The 15618-nt window shown below is 33.6% G+C and overlaps 4 protein-coding genes across 4 annotated transcripts; 1 reads left to right on the plus strand and 3 right to left on the minus strand.

Annotated features, from left to right (window-relative positions):
* Positions 1-1566: 1566 nt before the first annotated feature.
* LOC124941413 (GTP-binding protein YPTM2) lies at positions 1567-4572 on the plus strand. Its single transcript, XM_047481735.1, has 8 exons — positions 1567-1730; positions 2901-2973; positions 3411-3458; positions 3542-3589; positions 3684-3755; positions 3843-3998; positions 4083-4186; positions 4268-4572. The coding sequence occupies exons 1-8, from the start codon at positions 1717-1719 to the stop codon at positions 4365-4367; spliced, it is 615 nt and encodes a 204-aa protein (XP_047337691.1). The 5' UTR covers positions 1567-1716; the 3' UTR covers positions 4368-4572.
* Positions 4520-6682, minus strand: LOC124941412 (pentatricopeptide repeat-containing protein At4g16835, mitochondrial). Its single transcript, XM_047481734.1, has one exon. The coding sequence runs from the start codon at positions 6597-6599 to the stop codon at positions 4590-4592; it is 2010 nt and encodes a 669-aa protein (XP_047337690.1). The 5' UTR covers positions 6600-6682; the 3' UTR covers positions 4520-4589.
* A 1139-nt stretch (positions 6683-7821) lies between these two features.
* On the minus strand, positions 7822-10274 carry LOC124942345 (RGG repeats nuclear RNA binding protein A-like). The gene is made up of 7 exons (XM_047482826.1): positions 9892-10274; positions 9340-9676; positions 9198-9263; positions 8973-9111; positions 8736-8894; positions 8399-8458; positions 7822-8316 (listed from the first exon to the last, which is right to left on the minus strand). The coding sequence occupies exons 1-7, from the start codon at positions 10070-10072 to the stop codon at positions 8119-8121; spliced, it is 1140 nt and encodes a 379-aa protein (XP_047338782.1). The 5' UTR covers positions 10073-10274; the 3' UTR covers positions 7822-8118.
* A 1590-nt stretch (positions 10275-11864) lies between these two features.
* Positions 11865-13551, minus strand: LOC124942572 (phospholipase A1-Ibeta2, chloroplastic-like). The gene has a single exon (XM_047483102.1). The coding sequence runs from the start codon at positions 13455-13457 to the stop codon at positions 11886-11888; it is 1572 nt and encodes a 523-aa protein (XP_047339058.1). The 5' UTR covers positions 13458-13551; the 3' UTR covers positions 11865-11885.
* Between the last annotated feature and the right edge of the window lie 2067 nt (positions 13552-15618).

The following is a 15618-nucleotide window of genomic DNA, read 5'->3' on the forward strand; positions in this document are numbered from 1 at the left end:
CATTCTTGATTTCAAGAAAATAAACAAAAATAATCTTATGTTATCCAAAAACTAAACATAAATATCCAAGCTGAATCCACTACTCTCCATATGAACATTGACAATCTTCAAAACCCTAGAAATTATGCTAAATTAACTCAATAATATATATATATATATATATATCAGTAATCAAAAACCAGGAGAATCGATGATTAAGCTTCGGTTTATCATCATCATCATCATCATCATTCATCAATCAATCAATAAATCACCTGGATGTGAGAAGAACCAGAGAACGGCAACACAAAGAACAATCAAAACCGGAATCACATGAACAAAATTCTCCGCAGATCTGAGTCGACTCTTCTCTTTCTTCGCCCAATCGCAATCCGGATTAGAAGTAGGTAGCGATCTGTCGGTATCGGAATCATAACAGAGATTCTCTGTTGACGAAGAAGATGGCCATCGGATCGAACACTGATCAATTACCTGATTAGCTCTTAAGGATCGATGCATCTTCTGTAGGTGAATTATCAATATTTTATTTGAAAACAGGATTCAGAGAAAGCTGGATTCAGAGCTCTCTTCAATGGAGAAATTGAAAAGAGTCAAAATTTGCTTTCTGCCGCCTGCCTTTTGAGAGAGACGACCTACCAATTTGGGTATTCTTATGTTAATATGGTCAGTCTCGTTTGGTTATTTTTTTTTAAAAAAATTTTAACAAAATTATTTCTCTCAATATTTATTTATATTATTTTAATTGGTTTGACGCATTATTACTCGAACTTTTGTCATTTTTATTTAATAAAACTTGAACTTTGTTCGTTTTTATTAAAAGAAACTTAAACTTTGAATTGTAACGAATCGAAACTATCATAATTTTAGTTTTTTTAATGTAAGTTTCTTACTTTAATATAATAATTTTTTTTAATGTATCATATTTGTACCAATAAAATAATAATTATTTAATTTCTCGATAATTTAATATATTTTCACACATTTCTTAACGACATATATAAAAAAAATACTTAATTTAAAATACAAATACATACGTTTAAATTGTTATACAAATAAAAAAAAAATATAAAATCTATTCATATTCAAAAAATTTCAAATATTTTCTTAAATTACATATTTGTGTAGTTACTCAAACTAATTTTAACAAATTAAAAGGTATAAATCTCGAAAACAATACTCAATTTAAAAAAATACGTCTAAAACGTTTTTAAATTTTATTTTATTTAATAACGTAAAAAAATAATTAGGAAAACAAAAATGATATTTTAAAATAAGATAACAAGTTTTTATCTAAACAAAAATTTAAATCACTAAAAATTTTGATGGTTCAAGTTCCATAATATAAAATTCGAAGTTTGAACTCAGTGTAGTGTGGTGAAAACGACTCATTTTCGAACCTCATATAACAATTTTATGAGCCTATTTTAAATTAAAAAATTATATTATGTTTTTAAGTTTTATTTAATATTTTATAAAATCTTCAATCTCAAATTAACTTAAAAAAAATTCAAACAGGCTCTTAAATTATTTTGTTATTCCTTGAAGATCTGAAAGATAACCAATTGTTTTATCTTTGAAGTCATCATAATTCTGCTCTCTCTCTCTCTCTCTCTATATATATATATCTTTCTGCCGGTGACGATCACAAGTTCACATCAGGCTACCGGAAGCTAGCTTGGATCGTCGATCGGAAGTCTGTCTTTAGCGCCGTGAAAGATGAACACCGAATAGTAAGTTTCTCTCTTCATCGCTAGAACTGGAATCGGTAGTCGTTAGAAATGGATAATTCATCTTGTAAGTATTACGTGAAGATCTCGTTGATTGAGCTGCGATCGGTGTTTATTATGAATAGGTCTTAGTGCTCGGTATATTAGATGCTTGATCAATTTCGGATTCGATGAGACAGTTTTAGCTCCGGTTTAGGTTTTATTTATCTTAGTCAATTATGGATAGTTCATCTTGTAAGTAATACGTGAAGATCTAGTTGATTCAACTGCGATCGGTGTTTATTATGAATAGGTCTGTATATTATATGCTTGATCAATTTCGGATTCGATGAAACAGTTTTCGCTCCGGTTTAGGTTTTATTTATCTTAGTCAATTCTGGCTAATTCATCTTGCAAGTAATACCTGAAGATCTCGTTGATTCAACTGTGATCGGTGTTTAGAATAGGTCTTAATGTTCGGTTTATTAGATGCTTGATCAATTTCGGATTCTATGAAACAGTTTTGGCTACGGTTTAGGTTTTATTTATCTTTGTCAATTTTTGGCTAATTCATCTTGTAAGTAATACCGTGAAGATCTAGCTGATTCATCTATGATCGGTGTTTATTATGAATAGGTCCTTAATGCTCAGTATATTAGATGCTTGATCAATTTCGGATTCGATGAAACAGTTTTGGCTACGGTTTAGGTTTTACTTATCTTCGTCAATTTTGGCTAAGTCATCTTGTAAGTAATACGTGAAGATCTAGTTGATTCAACTGCGATCGGTGTTTACTATGAATAGGTCCTTAATGCGTGGTATGTTAGATGCTTGATCAATTTCGGATTCGATGAAACAGTTTTGGCTCCGGTCTAGGTTTTATTTGTCTTCGTCAATTTTGGCTAATTCATCTTGTAAGTGATACGTGAAGATCTAGCTGATTCAACTGCGATCGGTGTTTATTATGAGTAGGTTTTTAATGCGTGGTATATTAGATGCTTGATCTATTTTGGATTCAATGAAACAGTTTTGGCTCTGGTTGATTAATATTTTTCTTGATTTGAACTGAAACAGTAGGATCTCGATTGTTTGATCCTGATTGGAATTTCTAGCTTATAGTCTCGTTATGGAGACAAATCCTACATCCTCTCAAGAGGATACAGTTTGTTAATATTTTCATGATCTAATCTGCAGTGATTACCTCTTTAAGCTTTTGCTGATTGGAGATTCAGGTGTTGGCAAGTCCTGTCTTCTTCTTAGGTTTGCTGTAAGTTTCTGGATACCTTTTTAGTTTTTAATCTTACCTGATTGTTGTGGTTAGTTGTTTCATGGAAAATGACAATATCTAGGTTACGTGTTTCTCTATAAGTTTGACCCAATTGTGAGATTGCATAATGGAGATCTCTACGTAGCAACTTGAATAAGGTGGTCAAAACATAACTCTAACAGATTAGTATTTAATGTAGATTTTAATATCTATGATTTCCCTTCTTTGGCATTCAATCCTTTTCAGATAGTGATTGGAATTTTAGAGATCAAAGCAGTATCATAGCAAATATAACATTACAAAAACTGAAAAAATGATCAATTGTTTGACTGATTGATTATCTAGTTGAGAAATTTTAACATGGTTCATATGAGATTAAATCCAATATAGATATTATCTGATTGTTTACTGATCATATTTATTATTTTTATTGCCAGGATGATTCATATCTGGATAGCTACATTAGCACTATTGGAGTTGACTTTGTAAGAGATTCCCACATGATGATATTTGTAGATCTATTGATAAATTATTTGTTTTTCCATGACTGATTATGTTTCTCTTGCAGAAAATCCGGACAGTCGAACAGGATGGCAAAACCATAAAACTGCAAATCGTAATGCTCTACTGTTACCTCTTAACATAAATTCTGATTCTGTGTTTACCTTTCTTTTATTTGCTGAATTTGTATTTTTCCCTCGGAAATGCAGTGGGACACTGCTGGGCAAGAACGATTTCGCACGATCACAAGTAGCTACTATCGCGGGGCACATGGAATTATTGTTAGTAGTTGGATTTCTCTGATTAATCATCTGCTTATACTTTTATGAAACTAGAATCCTAATTCTCTCTACTTTTTTTTTCTCTAGGTGGTTTATGATGTGACAGACCAGGAGAGCTTTAACAATGTCAAACAATGGTTGAATGAGATAGATCGATACGCCAATGAACATGTGAACAAGCTTCTCGTTGGTAACAAGTCTGACCTTACTTCACAGAAGGTTGTGTCTTACGAGACAGCCAAGGTATCATTTTCGTATTCCAAATGGGTATTATTCTTTGGTGATGAATTGACTAAAGAAAATATTGAAATTTCTTTGTGTCATCAGGCTTTTGCTGATGAAATTGGTATCCCTTTCATGGAAACTAGTGCCAAGAACTCGACAAATGTGGAACAGGCATTCATGGCCATGACTGCTGATATCAAGAACAGGTTTGATTTTCAATCATATATATATACTCTTCTTGTTATGTGCAAATCATAATCAATGGTGGTTAAATATATATAATATAGGATGGCAAGCCAACCGTCGGTGAACACAGCTAAACCATCAACGGTTCAGATTCGTGGACAACCGGTGAACCAAAACACGGGTGGTTGCTGCTCTTCGTAAAGATAAGGATCATAGTGTTGGTTCCTATTGGTTGATGGCTTTGTCAAGAATTATAACTATTGATGCACTTCTGGTGCCTAGATGTGTGAATTTACCCATTGTAAACCTAGTTTCATTTCTTTAAATGTCATTATTTGTGAATAAGGCAGACAGACAAAAAAACACTTTCAAATGTTTTCAATTATTCGAAAAACTAGTAACATTTGTATTTTATTACACATTTTACCAATAATCACCACAGGAGCAAATCCCATTTTTGAAATGATGAAACCTCGAAGTATCCCGAACAATAATTTCCCTCTTTTCAATAATCGATATAAACTTGGTAGCCTCGTGACAATCACCACAAACCCTCAAGTTCTTAAAAACTCTAATCGGAATTCCATCCCCCAATTTCATCAACCCGAAAGCAATCGCCAACCTCTCGCTATGCATCATCAATAATTCCCCCTTCTCCTCGTCACCAACATCATGCAAATCCCATTCCAAATTCGCAATATAACCGGCCAACCTAATCCCATCCCCCAATTCCTTCAACTTCTCGCGAATCAATCCCATCTCGCTATGAACAAAATCACCCGACCTAAACTCATGAACAACGTTCTTCACTTCAACCCAACTAAACCCCGCTGTTTTCACAACTCCATTATCCTTCATCATTTGCCTCACTCCAACCACACGGTCCCACCTCTTTGTCGAAGCGTATACATTCGCCAGCTGGACGTAACCAGCCCCACTCCTCGGCTCTAACTCAATCAACCCCCTAGCTGCAAACTCTGCCAACCTGGCATTCTTATGAACCCTACAAGCACCTAAAAGGGTCCCGAATATAGCATTATGCGGTTTGAAAGGCATTCGCTTTATCAAATCCACAGCTTCGTCCAATTTACCCGCTCGACCAAGGAGATCCACCATACAAGTATAATGATCCGGCCTAACTTCAATCCCATAGTCTCTACCCATATTATCGAAATAGTTAATCCCACGTTCGATAAGTCCTGAATGATTACAAGCGGATAAGACTCCAATCAGCGTAATCCAATCAGGCCTTACTCGAAGAATTCTCATTTCGTCGAATAATTCAAGAGCCTTTTGGCCAAAACCGTGATGGGCATATCCCGAAATCATCGCATTCCACGTCACCACATCTTTTGAATGGAATCCAATAAATATTTTCGACGCCATCTCTAGATCTCCGCATTTACAATACATGCTGATTAAGGATGTTGCCACGGTTGTATTGCGATTCAATAATGACTTGATTGTAAACTGATGAACTTGTTTACCTAATTGAAGAGCAGATAAGTTACTGCAGCCGAGAAGAGTACTACTCAAGCTCGACGCATTTGGTTTCAAACCCGATTCGAGAATCGACTTAAAAACCTTCATACCCTTCTCCGATTGACAATTTTCAACATAACCTGAAATCATGGCATTCAATGTAACTAAATTCTTGATTGGCATCTCTTTAAAGGTTTTCTCAGCTAACTCCAGATTACCAATCTTCATATATCCAGTCATTACAGCAGTTAAAGCAATCACAGTCTTAACAGGAGCAGCAATAAGAAACTCCATTGACGAATCAAGATCACCCATTTCAGAATAACCCGATATCATTGCATTCCACGACACATTATTCTTAACCGGCATAGAATCAAACAATTTTCGAGCTTCATTCATCATACCATTCTGTGATAAACCCGATATGAGTGTATTCCATGACACAATATCTTTAACAGGAATCGAATGAAAGAAAGCACAAGCAGATTCAATGTCGGAATTTTGTAAATAACAAGCTAACATTGTATTAAAAGAGATTGTATCTGGTTCAGGTATTTTATCAAACAGTTGGCGTGCTTCACTAACTTTTCCAATTTTCTTTGAATAACCAGCTAAGATTGAATTCCATGTTATCGTACTTCTTACAGGCATTGAATTAAATATAATTAAGGCTGAATTCATGTTACCTGAACGAATGTAATCTGTAATCATCTTGTTTGATGAGATCACATCAGATTGTTCATATTGAAACTTTTTTACATGGATTGATGATGGCGGCGAGGTTTTCAAGTTATGGGCGGGAACCAAGATAGATGCTTGAGGCTGGGAGAATGCATTAGATCTGTTGTTGGATTCAAAGTGATGAAATTTGGAAGAGAAAGTGTGTTGATGATGATGAAGAAGAAGAGTTATGGAGTTCGCAATTGGCCTTCGCGTATGAATACGATTCATTAGGGTTAGGTCATGACTATGACTGGTTCAAAATCGGAGATTTCAATTCTCAAATCTCAATGGTGAAGACGATTTATTCAGTTCTTCCTCGATTGTTCATTCAAACTTCATAAATCAACATATACTTTCATTTTTCATTTTTGTTAAATTATAAGTTCATAGAAAAAAATTTAATTTATAACTCATAATACAAAAATAAAAATAAAAAATAAAATAACAGTAGCATTGTTTGAAATTAATTTATATCTCTAATTTTGAACTTATTTTTTTATTTATTTAAAATTATATTTGTTATAAATATATTATTAAAATATTAATTTAGATGAAATAATGTTATAAAATATATTTTAATTATATTGGTTAGTTAAGTCCCTTCCGCATCCGTATGTATTATTTATTGAGGTAACACTATTTTATTTTATTTTGAGAATAAAGCATAAAACTTATAATTTATTAAGAAATTATTTTTTGTTATTTCATTCAAAATCATGTTTTTATACAAGAACAAATATATAAATAAAAGGGACTTACAAAATATAAAAAATATTGAGCTGAAAAAATAAAATAATGGACTAACCACTATTATAGTCTAATCTTAACCTCAAAAATAGTGTTTCTTCACAATTGAGAAAAAAAATATATAAAATAAAAATAATTTATTTAAAATTAAATGTGTTTTTATAAAATACTTTTTTAGAATTTTGTATGAAATAAATAGATATATAATTCCTCATTGAAGATATCCTAATTTATTTCATAAATGTGGTAGTTAAAAAAACAATATGCTAGTCACACAAATGCCAATATAACAAATACTTAACCCATTTAATATAATTATAAATTTATGTCCAAATATTTACCTTATATATTTACCAATAATAAATATAATTTACAAAATAAAATTGTTTTAAAAATAAATATATATATTAGTCCATAACACAATTTATACAAATATAAGGAGATCATTGAAATAATATACAAAAAAACAAGAAAGACCTAGTCCATAACATAATTTCTGAACATAAAAGAGGATATAATTCAATAAAAATTCTGCATCTTTTTCAAAATAAAAGATCATGAAATAAAAACATTTACACCTGCTTTAATGAAACACTTGAGTAGTTAAACTCTTCATAAAGAACACAATACCAACAAGTATAAAAATGCAAGAAATGATTTATTTAAGATATGATGATTAAATTAGGTAATGAAAACATGCTTGAAAGAAATGATGAAATAACATTAAAAGAAGAGAGACCCAAAACTGTTTGATAGTTAAAACCCAAAAAGAACAAAATAAAAAAACAAAAAGATCCAATTGTAAGTTTAAAATGAAAGACAACCAACCATCCATCCAACCAACCAACAAACCACCACAATCTTAAAAATATACACTCTTGTAAGCACAACAAACTTCTTTCATGTTGGCTGGCCCTAAAGAAAATAGTTTTATGGTATTGGAAATAAATACCCCTAAAAATTAGAACCCATAACCGAAAGAGAACTGATGAACCAACACTCATTTACCACCGAGGGAAGGGAAATTTGTGTCATCAATCAAAGGAGCAGCCAATTCTGCTGCACCATCCCATCTGTTGCCGCCACCATAACCACCACTTCCGCCTCTACCACCACCCCTGCGCCCTCCTCGGCCACGCCCACGACCATAATAGGCTTCTCCCTCAGCAGGCTTCAAAAACTCATTGATGCTCACAGACTGTAATAACAAACAATGTTTCAGATTCCACGTCAAAGAAAAACATACAGAGAATAGAACGGAAAACGAAAACAAGAAACACCTTTTTAGCTCGCTCCTCCTTTTCAGCGACTTCCTTACGCTTAATATCCTTATCGGAACCCTGCCAGTAAGTAACATCATAAATCAAGGTCTTGTTTGATGTCCCACTATACAAAGAATCAACAGTCTATTCATGGATCACATCATTCAATCATATACTTATGTTTTGGAAATTTTGTATTTTGGATGATGGTTTGAATGATGTGAGTGAGGTTAGGATGGTGAAAACATGGTGGGTTATTTAAGGATAATTCAAATAACCTAATCCGAACAAGGTTTATACGGTTATCTGAAAACAATAAGCAATCAAATATGAATCGAATGGATAATGATTATACCAGTTTCACAAAGATCTCAGGCTCAGCTTTCTTGCCAGACAGCAGCTGCATGGAAGCAAATTCCTTGTCAACGGGAACCTTCCTTTCCTCAGTTTTCAGTGCTAGTAAAGCCTTCCTCTTCTCTTCCAATACTTTCTGATATTCTTCCAAAGTCATCTCCTAATAATTCAAAAAGATTGTCAAAAACACCTCATATAAACATCAAAACAAGATTATCGATTCATTCATGAATACAACCTTATCCTCCTCAGGCTCAGGCTCCTTCACTTCAGCTTCCTTTTCAGGATTCTCCTTAGCAGGATCTTCAGTTTGTTCCTGTTCAGGTTTCTCAGTTTCCACAGTTTTTTCAGCTTCATTAACTGCCTCTTCAGTCTCCCTATATATATATATATATATATAAATGTTCATAAATTGATAAACAACAATTAAAGATCAGATTCAGTTTCAAGTTTAATCTCTTACGGAACAACATCTTCTGTAGGGGAACCCCAGTTTCCACGCCCCGAACCATCACGCTTAACCTCATTCCTGTCATAATTAAAACAAATATCAAACAATGTTCATTAAAAAAATAGAGTAATCGCGAATATGAAAAGTTCCTCACCCGCGTCCAGTGCCACTACGCCTCTCGTAATTACGACGAGGGCGTTCACCTCCTTCAGCATCACCATTCTCAAAACCACCACGACGGGCACCATACCCACCACGACCTCGGCTACCACCAACAACATAACCACCACGAGGCCTTCCACTATCAGCCTCTTCAAAAGGTTTGAATACAGTAGGAGCACCAACAGTTCCAGTGCTTAAGGAGTTCTCATTATTGATATTGTCGTTACTAAATCCACCTTCACGACCACCACGGCGACCATAACCTCTGCCACCACCACGACCGCCGCCAGCACCACCACCACGTGGACCACCATTCCTAGCATCCCTCACTAGTAAAACCCAAATCAAAAATTAGAAAAAACAGATTCACAGGACTATAAATTAAGCATTTTTACCAATACCCAACAATCCAAACATCAACATCAAATCAAATTCATTTCATCAGATTCATATACTAAACATCTCAAATAAACCCAACCCAGATCGAATAACTAATCAATAACATCTAAATAACAATCGATTAAGAACAAAGGAGAGTTCTTACCCGCCTGAGCAGGAGGAAGAGGTTTGGTCGGCAACAAAGCTGGCTTAGTTGGCTGAGCAGCCTGAGCAGAAACAGGGGCCTTCTTCACCGCAGGTACAACTTTGATCTGAGCAGCAATAAGCTGACTTGGATCTTCGTTATCATCGTCCAACAGAAGATTAAACGTGTTTGTGGTCGACATCTCTTAGCGATTGAAGTGAGATAACGATTTCAAAGCTCAAATCCTTTTCGAGTATGAAACAAGAACAAAAACTTAGTTTCTACTTATACCCATAGTTCGATCTTGCAAGAGTAACTCAAAAGCTATAAGATTGGGAGAGATTGGGAGAGATTTGAGAGAGAGCACTTAAACTGAAAACCCTAGCCGGAGAGAGATTAATATATGAGATTTTGAGATGCTGCTAAGCTTTATCCTCAAAACCCTACTTGGCAATATTATAGTACATGCGGTTTCACCATATTAAAATAGACCGCCTCCGCCGCCTTCAATTAATTTGTTTTTTAAATTAAATTAAATTAAATTAAATTAAACTAAATTATTTAAATATTAATCATCGTTTCATAAAAAATGTTTTTTTTTTCATTTTAATATGTTTTTAATTTAAAATAATTATTCACATATTTTATTATAGTTTAAGCCTAAAATATCGGTATTTCAAGATATGGGCCCTGTCTTTACAATCTATATTTAGTAGAAGCCCATTGGAAAGTAAAAGCCCATTTAATTGTAAATCTAACTTTTCATTTTTGCCGCTTTGATACTTAGGCCGGAAAATGACAGTTCATAGTTATCATTATTTCATCAATTATTTTGTTGCCAAGATAATAAAAATAAATTAATTCAAGTCAATAAAAAAAATATTTATGAGATTAAGTTCCACTATAATTTAATTTCTGTACACTTTTTTATATTTGATTCGAGTTTTTTTTTAAATTTTTTAGTCGATTCTTAAATATGATTGATTTGTAGGTGAAAATAGTTCGTCATATCTCATAAATGGATAAAGCGTTGACAACAATAAATAGTTAGGAATATCAGGAGGTTCATTTTCGTTAACTTTTAATTTTTATTTTTTTTTATATTATGTTTAGTTTATTGTGTTTAAACTATTCTTATTCTTATCCTACAAAACCATTTACAAAAATATAAACTAAAATTACAAAACTTTCACGTGTCTATTCAATTAACTTTTTTGTCGAGAATAATTCACATTGTTATAAAACTTTAATGCTCGACTTTTCGTTCAAAATCTTATTTCTCGACCAATTATACTTTTTCTTTCATCTCCACGATAAGAACAACAATAAGATAATCTAGCTTGTTTGATAATTTTTAGGATGAAACATCAATAATAGATATCATAAGTTTTGGTAAACCTTATTATTAGCAATCTCTACACTCAATACTCATGGAAAATCAAAGACATTATCAATAAAATTAACTTTTTATCTAAACGTTTTTTTAAACGCTACTTTTCTTTTAGGGTGCGACTAATTTTCACGGGTTAAGCACATAATCCGCAAACACTTAACTATTTAACTAAGTGCAGAACTTGTCGTCTGACGGGTTCAAACTCAAGACTTCGGGAGACTGGAGATATCCACATCATCTTATTATCGTTAGGCTAAAAATGAAGATCGGGCTTTAAATTGAGAATTAAAAGGTTAAACGTAAATGCGTGTCCCCTTCCTCACCCTCTTGCAAAGGTGATGGTTTTGACTTCTTTAAATTAAAAGTGGAATTCATTCTCATCTTAGAAAGCACAACTTTTATTATTTATGTATATGTTGTATGATACATCTTCTTTTTCCTTTAATAATCTACACGTGTCATTAACTAAACATTAATTTTTTGTTTTGTTTTGGGCTTCACAAAGTAGTAAGCATTAGTTGACCTATCAAAAAATAAGGTCCATTTCCATTTGTGACTTACATAGTACATCTTTTGTTGTTGCCTAACAATATAAAATTAAATCAAAGAATTCTATAATGAATCAAGAAGAAGGAGGTATTGACTCAAATCTTTGTCTTTCAAGATTAAGTCTCAATCCTTTATCCTTATTTGTGTACAATTGTTTCACATTAGACCTTTGTTCATTTACCAATTTCCATAAACTCCTCTTTGCATTTGTTCTAAAAGGACAATTAGACGAAACAAATCCATCTATCAAGTGAAGATACGCTTCTAGGTCATGGCAACACGCCACATCAGCATTCGGTTTCAAATAAGGTGACATTTTCGTGTCCACCCTTAACTCGGTCCCGACATGCGAGTATGCCCATGGCATGTTATCGTCCAACACGTCGAGCATTCCGGCTGCTGGCGAGCTACGTAACTTCTTATCCAATTCTTCGCTCGCGAAGATACCCGGAACCCTAGTGATAATGTCTTGTGAGTTTACTATACGTAGGACCTTGACTTTCTTCGATTCGAGTCGGTTCGCGAAGCATCGGTTGCCAACCCTAGGACTACCGAACGAGAACACAGCCACGGGTGGCATGTTTGGTTCGCATGTGGCTAACTCGTCGGCTACTAGTAGAGCTAGGGCTGCCCCGAGGCTGTGTCCTGTCACGGTAATGCTTAGGGTTTCACCTTCGAATTGGTTTACTAAACGTTTGATTTCTTCGGTCACCGATTCGGCTAGACTCGGTACATGGGCTCCGGGTGTTGTGAATAGACTCGAGAACCCGCATTGCACCTTCGGTTGGTCTTGGGTATTCGGGTCGGATACATCGTTCATTTGAACAAGTACGTCCCGAAAATTCTCGGCCCATTCGAGACACGTGGCGGTGCCACGTAACGCGATGACGATGTCTCTCCTCCCCATTCTCGCTATTTCCCGTTTATCGTCGCAAACCGCGACATACCCGACCCAACTCGTCCTTTGGGTCATCCACCCGAGATCGGGCGCCACGTCATCGACCCAACTAGGTAAACCTACCGATGACGTGGCGTACAATCCTTTAGTTACCTTGTATGACTTGTCACGGAGTGTCACGTGATGTGGCGTAGGAACAGAGTCTGCTGACGTGGCCGGGTTGGAATTAAATTCTTGGTATGCCGCCTGAATAAACTCGCCGGAGCGAACGATTTCTCGCCGAAGATTCTCGTCTAACGGGTCAATCAAACCGGACCAATCATTGCAACCGTGGTATTCCCGCCACCGGTTTGCCAAGCTGTTACGAGGAGAATATTCAATTGATTTTGAAAGTAACCGTTGTAGTCGTTTGACGTGACGTGGCGATAGTTCATTGGACGGTTTCTTTTCCGACCAAATTCCAGAAAGATTAAGTCTTTCTAACAGGGCCATTCCTCTGCTTTCTTGTAAGCTTTTAACTGGAGCATCCTTTGTAATTACCGGGTCGGGTTTTTGTGGGTTGGGTTGTGATTGTTTCTCGAGTAGCTTTTCGAGATTTGAAAGGTGATTCCTTGTTGACTCAGATGAACAAGTCTGCAATGGTTTTCTTCGTAATTGAGTTATGGAAACGCGAACGCTGAAACTGGTTGATCGGGTCTGAAATGGGTTCGGGTTTTGAACCGGAATTGAAGAACCGATTTGTATCATATTCTGAGAAAGAACAAATATTGAAATAAGGGGAAGAGAGAGAGAGAGAGTGCTGAAACAAGTGCCGAGAATTGGAGTAATTCTGGTTTATATAGAGACCAAGGGTATGAACAGTCCAGCCCCTTTTAATTAGGTCTTGTTTGTTTGGTTTACATAAAAAAAAAGTGGAAAAAAAGTGAAAGATAAAAAGAGATTTTGCAATAGGAGGGAAACATCATAGATCACTCATAGTCACTAAGTAGGAGGGTCATGGAATGAAGAATCTAATATTTATCTCATTTTGATCTTATCTAATTCTTATCTAATTCACTCACGACAAAAATGATTAATTATGCGATAAGTTAACGTAAAGGTTATTAGACTTACATTAAAAAGATTAAAATATTTATCACATCTTGATTTTATTTAATTTATGTACGACAAAAATATTAATAAGAGATAAAACATCACACGATAATCTAAAATAAAGATTATTAGGCTTACATTAAAAGAAATCAAAATAAAATTATAATGAAATAGTTTAATCAAAGCAAAATCATTTGAAAATATTTCATAACAAAACTCGGAGGCACTAGGCAGAGTTAATAGAACAATTGGTTACTTATCCAGGATTTAAAGTTAGAGTAGGTTTTACGTGGGATCTGAAATCTTCGAGTTAATTAATTATTCTAATATATTCAATTTATACAATGTTTAAACAATATTTTTTTTATTAAATGCACCATTTTCAGTAGAAAAAAAAGTTAGATTGGACTTTAGAAAATATGGACGAGAACAAAATAGAAAAAACTAAATAAATATTTTATTAATAGTAAATTAGTTTGAGAAAATAGAAAATTAGATAATTATAGAGTAATTTCACCTTATGATTAAAACAAATATATATTTTTTTCAGCCATTTAACCCTAATGTAATGTAGATTTGGTGACTTTGGATTACTTTTACATTTTACCTTAGACACCGGTCCCAATATATTAAGCTATTTTAAAATTAATTTTACATAATAATTCTAATAATTAAATAAATAAATTGTGCATTTGTATTTTACTAATTGGATGATCATTATCCCACCAAGGAAACCTTTTGAATAAAAATAGAGGGTCATATATGATTGTGGTCTCATCCTATTTTTACTTAATTTAAAAAAAAAAAAACTAATTAGATGATGAATAAAAATTCAATAAAAAAAAAATCTCACATTACACTATTGATAGCTAAACAATTTTTTTTTTCTTATAATGAGAGCAAAGAAATTCTTTCTGCCAAACAATTGTTTTTATAATAAAAATTTCAAAATGTAGTTAGCAGCCAATAAGACAGGAATGACAGGTCATCTTCAAAATGCTACTTAAAGTTCAAGAATAGCATAAGACGCCAAACCAGGAAAATATTCTCATTAAGAAAAATATTTGCATGCCATTAAATCCTAATACCACATTTATTCCAACTTTTAGACCATTATATTTTTATGTATTAAACATACGACAAAATAAATCTCAACATTTCATTTTTCGCAAAACTTTCAACTCAATCGCTTCAAAGTAACGAGGGTTGTATATATACTTGTGTCTCCCCTTAAACACAACAACAATAATGAATTTGTTGATACCAAAAACATCCTAAGTCGTCTTAGGTTGAAAATAAAACATGACTTTATTAAAATTTGAATAAAATTATTCAAATTTTCTCTATTTTTCACAATCAAATTCCTATATCTCACCCGAGATTCATGATTCATAAACTTACTCGGTCGCCCATTGTTTCCTGTTATCGTTTGTTTTATTTGCGAAAACTAGTAGTTAATAGTAGTAAGAAAACAAAATGGTTGGTTAAAACTTTAAAGATTCAAACCTTTTCTTTTTTATTTAATTCAGAGATCTTGTTTATGAAGAGAGCATGCTACTTATGATTTGCTTTATTTTCCCTTTCCGCCCTTTTTTGTTTTTCCACCGACCTTAAAATTCCTCACTTTTGCCAGCCTGTATATTCTATTTATACAAATAAACTGTTTGTTTGACAAGGAACCAAAATTTGAATTTTGTCAAAAAAACAAAAAAAAAAAACTATATTTAAGAATTCAACAACCTCAGCTGTGTGTGTTTATTTGTCAACACAGTAGGTTTGATCCATTAACATTACATTTACTCAAAAATATTTAGTT

The sequence above is a fragment of the Impatiens glandulifera genome, chromosome 6, assembly GCF_907164915.1.
Source record: "Impatiens glandulifera chromosome 6, dImpGla2.1, whole genome shotgun sequence".
Taxonomy (NCBI): Eukaryota; Viridiplantae; Streptophyta; class Magnoliopsida; order Ericales; family Balsaminaceae; genus Impatiens; species Impatiens glandulifera.

Coding starts and splice junctions, on each gene's coding strand:
- LOC124941412 (XM_047481734.1), bottom strand. CDS start 6,599: ATGAATCGTATTCATACGCGAAGGCCAATTGCGAACTCCATAACTCTT.
- LOC124942345 (XM_047482826.1), bottom strand. CDS start 10,072: ATGTCGACCACAAACACGTTTAATCTTCTGTTGGACGATGATAACGAA. Junction 9,112..9,197: donor CCTACAGAAGATGTTGTTCC/GTAAGAGATTAA, acceptor ATATATATATAG/GGAGACTGAAGAGGCAGTTA. Junction 8,459..8,735: donor CTGAGATCTTTGTGAAACTG/GTATAATCATTA, acceptor ACTTACTGGCAG/GGTTCCGATAAGGATATTAA.
- LOC124941413 (XM_047481735.1), top strand. Junction 3,590..3,683: donor AAACCATAAAACTGCAAATC/GTAATGCTCTAC, acceptor TCGGAAATGCAG/TGGGACACTGCTGGGCAAGA. Junction 3,756..3,842: donor GCGGGGCACATGGAATTATT/GTTAGTAGTTGG, acceptor TTTTTTCTCTAG/GTGGTTTATGATGTGACAGA.
- LOC124942572 (XM_047483102.1), bottom strand. CDS start 13,457: ATGATACAAATCGGTTCTTCAATTCCGGTTCAAAACCCGAACCCATTT.